Genomic DNA, 11,212 nt, shown 5'->3' on the forward strand with positions numbered 1-11,212 from the left:
GATGATGATATTGTGGACGCGTATATCTACTCATTTGGCTGGATGGATCCTTTCCTCTTTTTTTTTTCTTTTTTTTTTTAATCCAGTGCGTGGAGGACTCCGACCGATGTGACCATATCCAGCACTGTGTCAACGGGTTTGACGAAATGGAATGCTCCCTCGAGCTGCAAGCCAAGATCACCTCCACGCCCGCCCCTCCCGGCTTCCTCGTGCTGAACACAGGCGGCCTCTTCCTCGTGCATCCGTGGAGACCAGGGGCATGGCAGAATGCCACCCAGAACTGTGGGTCGTCGCATTTCAAGTGTACCCGAAACAGGTTCTACTGTCTACCTGTGTACTTTCGTTGTAACGGTATGAGCGACTGTCCAGGGTTGGAGGACGAGGAAGAGTGTGAGACCTACACGTGTCCTGGCTTCTACCGCTGCAGAGACTCCCGCGTGTGCGTGCATTCCAGTCATCTGTGTGACAGGGTTTTCCAGTGTCCGCAGCATGATGATGAACTCTTGTGCTCTTTCCTTTGTCCTTCCACGTGCACGTGCTACGGGACTGCGTTGTTCTGTGCCTCCAGGTTCACAGTGAGCGGTGCCTCGCTGATTCGCTTCTTAGATGCCAGTGGCTCAGGGATGCAGCTCGGTGAATTTGCAGAGTTCACCATGCTGATTTATCTTAGCTTAACAAAGTGTAATCTTTCCCACCTGCAGGATCTCACTCTGAAGAATCTTCACACTGCTGATTTTAGCGATAATTTCTTGGTGAATATTAGCTACCGGACCATAGCCAGTTTTCCTGGCTTGAAAGTGCTACGTCTTGCTGGTAATCCTTTTAAAGAGTTCATCCTCCAGAGCGGAGATCAGTCCTTTGTTGGAGATGTGTCCCCATCTCTTCGGAGTCTTGACTTGTCCAGAACATTCCTGCCAGTTTTTGATACTGAAGACTTTTACTTTCCGGAATTGCGGCACCTGAACCTTTCTGCTGCCCGTGTTGACCGTGTGTCACGTGCTGGGTTTCGGCAGACAAACGAGCTGCAGACCCTGGACCTGTCAGGGTGTCCAATGACCTCGTTCCCTTCACTCCTGTTACAGGACCTTCAGCACCTGACAGAGCTCTACACGGATAACTTCAGGCTCTGTTGTTCTGCCTTGCTGCCTACTGGTTTTAACGTATTCAACTGTCACACTTCATCTGACGCTTTGTCCTCCTGTGAGGATTTGCTGCGTTCTAACGTGTACAGGGTTCTGTTGGTTTGTTTTGCAGCCCTGGCTGCGCTGGGAAACGTGGGAAGTTTCGTCTTCCGCGTGTTCGTACAGAGGAGAAGTACCAGAGGTCAGGGGTTTGACGTGTTGGTGACTCACCTCAGTGTGGCCGACTTATGCATGGGGATGTACCTAGTCATCGTTGGCATTGCAGACACCAGATACAAAGGTTCCTACGTCTCCAACGAGCAGGTGTGGAGGCGGAGCGTTTCCCTGTAAACTGGCCGGTTTCCTGTCCCTTCTGTCCAGCGAGGTGTCGGCTTTCGTCGTCTGTCTCATCACCGTGGACCGCTTCCTGGTTCTGAGATTCCCCTTCAGCCATCTCCACCTGGGCAAGCTGTCAGCTCAGCTGGCCTGTCTCCTGGCCTGGCTGATCGGCCTGGCTCTGGCCGCCTGCCCCCTGCTGCCCGCGCTGTCTCACTGGGGGTTCTACGGCCAGACGGGTATCTGCGTCCCGCTGCCGGTCACCCGCCGGGACGCTCCGGGACACAGGTACTCCTTCTCCATCCTCATCATCCTCAACTTCGCCCTCTTCCTGGTGATCGCTGCCGGGCAGCTGTCCATCTACTGGTCAGTGCGGGCTAACAGCATGGCATCGGTGTCCGACGGCAGCGGCAGCGGAAGTAAGCGGTCCAAGGACCTGACCGTCGCTCGCCGCCTGCTGACCGTGGCGGTGTCCGACTTCCTGTGCTGGTTTCCCATCGGGCTGCTTGGTCTGCTGGCAGAAGGGGGAGGACCGCGGGTATCAGGGGAGGTAAACGTGGCCATGGCCATCCTGGTCCTGCCCGTGAACTCCGCCCTCAACCCTTTCCTCTACACCATCAACATCCTCCTGGAGAAGAGGCGGCGGGCACATGAGGAACGTCTGAAGAAGCTGTTTCTCCAATCCTGTCAAAAACAGCAGCAGCAGCAGCAGAAACAGCAGCAGATCGTGAAGTCTGGCCCACCCCCGCCCTCCTCCTCCTCCTCCATCACCACCCCTGAGCAGGCTTTGGATTCCTTCAGGTCTCTCATGGCCGAGGGGTTATTGAAGAGAGGGATGGTGGAGAGCTACCTGCGTGACCTCCCGTGACACGGTTTTAACTGATCGATGTTGGTGGATTTTACGAGCTCGACTGATATATCAAACAGTCGTTTGTTTGCTTTCAGTGGTAATGCTTGCTTGTTCGTTTCTTCGTTTAACATGTGTCTACTATCGTGATTTTCGGTTAAAATAGGTATATCTAATACATGTATTTTTTTTTTTTTTTTTTTTTACGCGGGCTGTTTTGAAAGACTGAATCTGTGATTACGTCACCAACCAATGAGAAGAGAGAGAGAGAGAGAGAGAGAGAGAGAGAGAGAGAGAGAGAGAAGAAGTTACTTTTAACTGACGTCAGAGACAAGAAGGGAGTTTGATTTACACACACAGACACACAAAAACACATGCGCACTCACAGAAACACACACACACACACACACACACACACACACACACACAGAAACACACACACACACACACACACATACACACAGAGGTACTATTCTTAAAAAAAGGTACCGATGTTGTGTACCAAAACATTGCAGTGTTTATGAGAAGGATTTCTAGAATGCCAAGAGCAGGTACACTGAATATACAAACACACTAATTGCAGATCATTGACATTTCAATAATCAACAGTGAAACAGATCATATTACTGACTGCAGGTCCCGGTTCAGCTGTCCATGACTAAAGTTCCTGCAGAAACCAGTGGGTTATTAAGAATGATGTTTTGTCGACACGTTACAAAGTGTTTATGTCTTTGTTAGCAATTAATATTAACATACAAACAGAAAATTGCGGCGATACTGAGTGAGTGTGTGTGTGTGTGTTGGAGAGAGAGAGAGAGAGAGAGAGAGAGATGCTCACACACGTCTTCCCGTCAATATACACACAATGCACATATGTAATCAAAGTTTATCCAAGCAATGGAAAAAACACATGGAGCGCAGATGTCTTCTCAACAGCATTAGATGATGACTAAATTTTCATTTGCAACTATTTTTACACAAGGGGAAAAATTAGACACAGCAACCAAGGAAAAACATAGATATATCAAAGAAATATCGTGGACTGCCAACTGGGAAATTGAATGGTCTGAATACCACTTCTTTTAGCGTGGAGAAAAAGACGGTGTTTTCCCGTCATCATCTGAAGGAATAAGTCTCTAGATTTATAATAATGCCCCAAAAAATAACAACAATAACAACAGCAATAATTATAAAAAGTATTGTATGGATATATCTCTACTTATCTATATCTATCTATCTATCTATCCATATTATATATATACTCTCTCTCTCTCTCTCTCTCTCTCTCTCTATATATATATATATATATATATATATATATATAGAGAGAGAGAGAGAGAGAGAGAGAATATCTACCAAAAAAACCAACAAAAAACCCAAGCACATAGTCATTATATTTTGCACATACAAAAATAACACGCCCAAATCCAAGCACGCGAACACTCTTCTGCAAAATGATTGCGGTTTATTAAATTAAGCAAAAACAAAAACATCAGTGGAGCAATGCGATACAAAACTGATCTGACGTTGATACAGAAACTGACAGCATTGTACTGACCCTTGTCACGTGTCACACGTGACAACAGATGCCAGACCAGCATATCAGAATCTGAATCAGAATAACAGATGAACAAATGGTGACTGCTTGACAAAGAGTTTATGACTCGAAATGTCGTTTTTATCTTCATCTTAAGGTACCTTTGATTTTAAACCATTTTATACCATTTCAACTTCACTGAATCAGAATAACTTTATCATCTCAGTAGATAAATATACAAGAGACGCAAGGCCTTCAAGACCCACTTGTGATACATTTAAAAAAAAATTTTTTTTAATTCAATCGTTAACATTTGTTCAGTTTTTGTTATTGTAAATGTTCGGGTTACAAAAAAAAGAAAAGAAAAATAAAGGCCTGAGCGAAGATTCGGACCCGGGGGGGTGGGGGTGGGGACATGCTTAAATGTTATTTTTGGAACGTCATTCATGGACCCGCAATAGCGCAGTGAGTAAGAAAGAGAAACACCCGTAGGTACTGGGGAGGACCCAGAGAAGCACTGTCTCCACCCGCCCTTGGAACAATCCTGCAGGATGGGGGGGGGGGGGGGGGACGTCACTGAGGGTAGAAGGCCCTGTCGGCCACACCACACATGTTGACGCCTCTCTCCATTAGAATGTAGCCACGCATTCCCCACGTTTCGCCTGAGAACATTCAACATACAAGAATACTTAATGAACCCCCCAAAAGACAAATCATCAATACGTTTGCAGCTAAAAACAAACAAACCAAAAAAAACATCATATAATAAACTGCTCACTGAAAGACAAAAAAATATTTGCTGCTAAAAAAACTTCAACATATAACATGCTTTGCTTATTGGAAGACAAAAAAGTGTTTGCTGCTATAAAAAAAAAAATCCAACATATGAAAAGCTTTGCTTATTGAAAGACTCCCCCCCCCCCCCCCCCCCCCAAAAAAAAAGGATAAATAAATAGATGAAAATATTGAATAAAAACGCATCACATCCACAGAACATAATAAAGTTTATCATGCTCTCGTATTTCAACAAGTAAACCAACCCATAACATATATTTCATTCAAACATGCTCAGCATAGCACAAAACCACACTACACATGCTATGCTCACTTGTGTAGAAAGCATAGCTACCAAACATTGCAGAAACACAATGAGAGACACAGAAAGAGAAATGGAAATGAAATTATGTTTATTCACATGACCCTCGACCCATTCTAATGGGACCTGACCAAGTATATTACAAATCATTATCGTTTTACACAAAAAAAACATTATCCCCTCTGGATGTATAACGATTCCCAAACGTGTGGTAGTCATTAACTACTAGCAACTGCACGTCTTTTTAAAACTTTATTTCGATGTAGTGATGAATCCAATGTTATCTCTTGAGAGAGAAAGACAGCGACCCTGGGGAAAAAGAGATCAAGACACGGAGAAACACAGAGACAAAGACTGTCTATCTGCCTGCCACTTGCCTGCTTGCCTGACTCTCTCTCTCTCTCTCTCTCTCTCTCTCTCTCTCTCTCTCACACACACACATTCACACCCAGAGAGACATAAACAAAGAGAGAGAGAGAGAGAGAACCATCAGCAACAACTGTATCACCAACATGCAAAAGATTCTACACGATGTAAGGTGAAATGGATTTGAGAATGTTAGCATCCTCAAGTACCCACCCATACGGAGTTTCCTTCCTGAAAAAACAAAAACAAAAAACCGTCTTATCTCGTCTCGTCTCGTCTCGTCTTGTCTTATGTCGTCTTGTATTGATCCTGATCCAGTCTTGTCTTGTCTTGTCCTGTCCTAGTCCTGCCTTGTGCACAAACAACAACAACAACTTCTTCTTCTGCGTTCGTGGGCTTCAACTCCCACGTTCACTCGTATGCATACGAGTGGGCTTTTACGTGTATGACCGTTTTTACCCCGCCATGTAGGCAGCCATACTCCGTTTTCGGGGGTGTGCATGCTGGGTATGTTCTTGTTTCCATAACCCACCGAACGCCGACATGGATTACAGGATCTTTAACGTGCGTATTTGATCTGCTTGCATATACACACGAAGGGGGTTCAGGCACCAGCAGGTCTGCACATATGTTGACCTTGGAGATCGTAAAAATCTCCACCCTTTACTCACCAGGCGCCGTCACCGTGATTCGAACCCGGGACCCTCAGATTGACAGTCCAAAGCTTTAACCAGCGACACCCAACAACAACAACAAAACCCACAAACCTCACCCCAAGAGTTGCGAAGGATCCAGTAGGGATGACCCTCTTGCACACCATAGCCCACCAGCTGCATGGCATGGTCAAGAGTGTGTCCGCAGTGGCTGTCGCTGTACACGCCAGACCGATACAGCTGGAAGCTGGGATGACTGGCGTCCACGTAAACCACCAGAGGGCACCGCAGAACGGCGGCTATCATGGCGTCTTCATCGCCTTTCGGGACGGCGACGGTCTTGGTGGCGTCCTGGTTTTTTTTTGTTTGTTTGTTTTTTTTGTTGTTTTTTTTGAGACAGCCACCAGTTACGTGGAAGAGAATTGGGGTGTGGGATGGTGTGTGGTGGTGGTGGTGGTGGTGTGTTGTAATGTGTATGGGGTTGCGGTTGTCGTGGTGGTGTGTGTGTGTGTGTAGGGGGTTGTAGTGGTGGTTGTGTGTGTGTGGGGGGGGGGGGAGGAAGTGGTGAGTGGGTCTGGTGTAAATGTGTATGGGGGATGTGGTGGTGGTTGTGTGTGTGCGCGCGTGTGTGTACTTATCTTTTATCTGTGTTTTTTTTCTTTCCTATTGTTGTTATTGTTCTTTTTGTCACTTTAATTCATTATCATCATCATCTGCATCGTCATCGTCGTCTTTGATTTCATTATCATCATCATCACCATCATCTTCATCATCATAGGCAGCAACAACAACAACACCAGCAGCAGAAAAAAAAGAAGAAATTCCGACCCAACCAGACAAAAAACCAAGAGAAAAAGTTACCACCCAACCTGCCAAAAAGGAAAACAAAAAGTAGAAATTCCCATCCACCCAGCCCAGCCAAAGAACCAAAAGTAGAAATTCCCATCCACCCAGCCAAAGAACCAAAAGTAGAAATTCCCATCCACCCAGCCCAGCCAAAGAACCAAAAGAAGAAATTCCGATCCACCCAGCCAAACAACCAAAGTAGAATTTCCCATCCACCCAGCCAAACAACCAACAGAAGAAATTCCCACCCACCCAGCTAAAAATCCAAGACAGTCCAGTCCGCCATCGCCGTGCAGTGGTGGCCCAAGGGTAACAACTCCGTACAGGAAGCGAGAAAATCTGAGCGGACAGGATCGAATCCCGCACCCGTCAGTATTTTTCTCCCCTTCCACAAGACCGTGAGTGGTGGTCTGGACGCTAGTCATACGGATGAGACGCTGAAACGAGGCCCCGTGTGTAGCACGCAGCATGCATTTAGCGCACGTGCAAAGAACCCACAGCAACGAAAAGGTTGTCCTCGGCAAAATCCTATCGAAAAAACAACAACCCACTTTGGTAGGAAAACGAGTAAACTCTTAGGTAACATAAATGATTGAATAAATAGATGAATAAACAAATAAGCAAATGAATAGATAAATGAATAAAGATAGATAGACAGATAGGTAATAAAACAAAATAAAATAAAATACTGAATTTAAAACAGTGGTAGCGACGAGCTCTCCCTGAGTGAGAAAAAAACAGCCCCGAAAATGATTTCACACAGGGAAATCTGTTGTGACAACAAATGAGTAATTAATACAAAACCACAAAATACTAAATAGAAAAACGACCACCACTCCACCACTCCACCACCAACACAACCAATCAATTAACTCATCTCTCTCCACAGTACCTTGGCCACAGCCTGACAGGTGTTGTTGCGGCAGACGGGGGATGGAGACGGAGGGTGCACCGGGTAGCTGGCGTCGGAGCACAGCCCACCGTGTTGAGCAATGCACTCGTAGATATTGGGCACCAGGATACCGCCTTCAGAGGTCCTCGTCTCCGAGCAGCAGTCCACCACCTCCTGGGCGCTGAGCCCCACCAGCTGACCCGTCCTCCGGGCGTGCAGGCTTTGCAGGTCCTCTGAGCAAAGATGGCGTGTTTTGGATTAGATTTGGGTTTTGGTGTTAACAACATCAATCAGTCAATCAATCATCATCATTAGCATCATCATCATCATAGTCAGCATCATCATCACAAACAGCAGCAGAAAAAACAAATCACTATCATCTCAACAGCATCAGTATCACTATCATCATCACAATCATCGTCATCATTTACAACAACATCAGCAGCAGCAATATCAACAACAACAAGAACACCAACAACAACAATGACAACAACATCATCAACAACAACAACAACTTCATCGTCATCTTCATCAACAACAGCACCTCCTGGTCGCTGAAGCCTCACTAACTGACCTGACATTAGGTTGTGCAAGCTCTCCAGAACCTCTGAACAAAGAGGCATCTTGCGTTGGATTGGCTTGGTTATGGTTCAACAACATCAGTCAATCATTCATCATCATTGTCATCATCGTCGTCGTCATCGCCATCATCATCATTACCAACAACAATATCATCATCTTCATCACTATCATCACCATCATCAACAACAAACACAGCAAAAGCAACAAATCCACCACCACTACCACAGCCATCATCACAGTTATCATTATCATCATTAACAATTACGACATCATTATCATCATTGTACAACAACAACAACAACATTATCATCATCGTTAATAATGACAACATCATTATCATCATTCTCATCATCATCAGCAGTAGCAACTACAACTACAACAATAGCAACATCAAAACACCACCACCAGCAACTAAAGCTATGAAGCTGTAGTCCCACCCGTCACTGCCAGAGCAGCAGAGCTTCCCAGCTGGCCTTGGTTCTTCACCGGGCTGATAATTCCCTTCTGTCTCCAGTCAAAGCTTGTAGGTGGCGCTTGTGGCCAGCGGTACACAGACGTCACTTCCGGAGGTACACGTCGAACCACTGGCACGGCGCGCGGTTCTTGACTGAACTCCTGAATATTGGAAAGTGTGTATGATTATGCTATATGCTGGGGTGTGTTCCTGTGTCTTTCATTGTGAAGCCCTTTGTTCTTTCTTGAAACAAATGGATGAAGGGTTTTTGTTGTTGTTGTTTTTGTTGTTGCTCTTCTTCTTCTTCTTCTTCTTCTTCTTCTTCTTCTCATTATTGTAGGTGTTGATTGTCAACTTTTACCCTGAACAGCAAATAATTATTTGGAATACAACCTTTATTGGAAAAAAAAATCCAGAACGAAACAAACACAAATGTCGTTTTGTTCTCGTTCTGTCACATCTGATCAATATACACGCACTTTATTCGACCCTCCCTCCCCACTTCCGCTTTCACTATCGCTGTCTATAAATGATTGGTTGACTGACTGATTGATTGATTGACTGAATCCTGCCATATCTGTTTGGCATCCTTTTAAAGAATGTTGATTGATTGATTAATTACCTGATTGAAGGATGGATGGACGGATGGACGGACGGATGGGTGGATGAACAGATGGATGAATGGATGGACAAATTGACGGATTTGAACCCCACCACCCCTTACCTGATCAGCAAAGGCGTTCAGTTCCAGAGTGAAGGTGACGTCAGAGCGGTTGTTGTGCCGTTCCACCAGCCCCCAGTGACGTCGCCACAGCGCGCGCGCGCGGTCTTCGCGCTCGCTGTCAGGGTACGCTTTGCCGTACCGCGCCTTCCACTGCTGCCACGAGAGTTCTGAGGAGGCTGGGTGGCTGCTGTGAAGCTGGCTGTTGTTCTCCTGGTCTGTTGTGTGTGGTCTGGCGGGGCTGGCCACGGCCGGGCTGAGGGCCAGTGTGAAGAGGCACAGCCGTAATGAGAGGGTGAAGAACGCTTTGCTGCCCTTCATCTTGTCTTGCACGTGCCGTCCGTACCGTATGTGCCGTGCGTGCAATTTCTCATCAAGCTGCGTCTGGCAGTCGGAGGCTTAATTGTTATTAACATGAAGAGTTTGGGTAATGTCCTATTGTACCATCCTAAATAATTATTACACCTATTTTGTCGGCAATTTTTTTCTGTGTGTATGAAACGGTATAACCATTAGTAGATATTAAAACCCGTTTTTCATTGGACTTTGGCTCTTATTTTGGACGTTATTTTACACAATTTTGATGCGGATTCAGTCGCTAAATTAACGTGTCAAAATCTTGCCTTTTTTCCGTTTTTCGTCTCACAAACCATGAAACTGTAACCAATAGATGCAATAAATTAAGATGCTACCAGTTTCGTTAATAATTATGCAAACAACAAACATGCAAGCAAATAATATTTCTGATACATTAAATGTTGGCAAAGACAGAGCAAAACGATAATGTACTCATCTCAGAAATGGTGGCCTTTGTGAATGAGTAATTAACTCCAGCCGGAAATGCTGTTTGATTGGCTATTAGCGAGACATCTTATCACTGACATGCCGTGAATTTTTGGCCAAGAGGAGCAATCCGATATGCCTGGTTTGCATCGGTATAAAATGGTACCGTAAACGAATCAAGTCACTTGACTATTACCGGATGGATCAATGTTTGGTGTCGTTGGCAGAGTGGAGTTTAACGACCTATCGGCTTTATGATCAATAAACATAACAAGTTTGAAAAACAGCAACAACACAGTAACAACATCAACAACAAAACGGGGGGAAAGCAAGAATAAACGGATAAATACATACATAATTACAGGAAGAAAAACCACGAATAAACAAAAGCCTAAATGAATAGGTAAATATATATATATATATATATATATATATATATATATATATATATATATATATATATATATATATATATATATATATATGCGTATGTACGACCATGCATACACACATACATACATAGATAAACAAATAATTATCGTAGACAGCTGCGAATACATACAATCAAATGATAATAAGCAAACAAACAAAAAATAAACATCCGAACAACTAAATAAGTAACAAACAAACAAAAAAGCTGAGTAGTAAATACGAATATAGATAGATAGATAGATAAATCGATCGATAGATAGATAAACACACATATTGATAAATTAATGAATGAATGAATAGATAAACAAAAAAACAAAAACAAATAAATGAATGAATAAAAAATAACCCACATAAATAAATGAATACATAAATCAATTAGTAAGTAAGCAAATAAATACGTAAATAAATAAACACCGACAACTGATGGTAGCAAACTAACAGTAAATCACTGCGGGCACACGTGCACGTCACATTCGTGAAAGAGGCAAGGCATTAATTAATATGGCGTTGACAGCCTCCAGTAACCATCACACATCAAAGAAATCG

General features: G+C 44.3%; 1 protein-coding gene across 5 annotated transcripts in view; it reads right to left on the reverse strand.

Annotated features, from left to right (window-relative positions):
• Nucleotides 1-3,176: 3,176 nt before the first annotated feature.
• The window catches only part of LOC143286946 (procathepsin L-like), a 14,939-nt gene continuing 6,903 nt past the window's right edge, over nucleotides 3,177-11,212 (reverse strand). For 2 of the 5 annotated variants that reach the window (XM_076594915.1, XM_076594914.1), the window contains exons 2-6: nucleotides 9,455-9,835; nucleotides 8,714-8,891; nucleotides 7,695-7,927; nucleotides 6,076-6,307; nucleotides 3,615-4,503 (exon numbers count right to left, since the gene is read on the reverse strand). In XM_076594915.1, coding sequence (XP_076451030.1) covers nucleotides 4,415-4,503; nucleotides 6,076-6,307; nucleotides 7,695-7,927; nucleotides 8,714-8,891; nucleotides 9,455-9,772 — 1,050 coding nt within the window. In that variant the 5' untranslated portion in view covers nucleotides 9,773-9,835 and the 3' untranslated portion in view covers nucleotides 3,615-4,414. Of the gene's footprint in view, nucleotides 3,574-3,610; nucleotides 4,504-6,075; nucleotides 6,308-7,694; nucleotides 7,928-8,713; nucleotides 8,892-9,454; nucleotides 9,836-11,212 lie in introns of those variants that run through there. The other 3 variants (XR_013055896.1, XM_076594913.1, XM_076594916.1) reach the window with 3 other exon arrangements.

The sequence above is a fragment of the Babylonia areolata genome, chromosome 10, assembly GCF_041734735.1.
Source record: "Babylonia areolata isolate BAREFJ2019XMU chromosome 10, ASM4173473v1, whole genome shotgun sequence".
Taxonomy (NCBI): domain Eukaryota; kingdom Metazoa; phylum Mollusca; class Gastropoda; order Neogastropoda; family Buccinidae; genus Babylonia; species Babylonia areolata.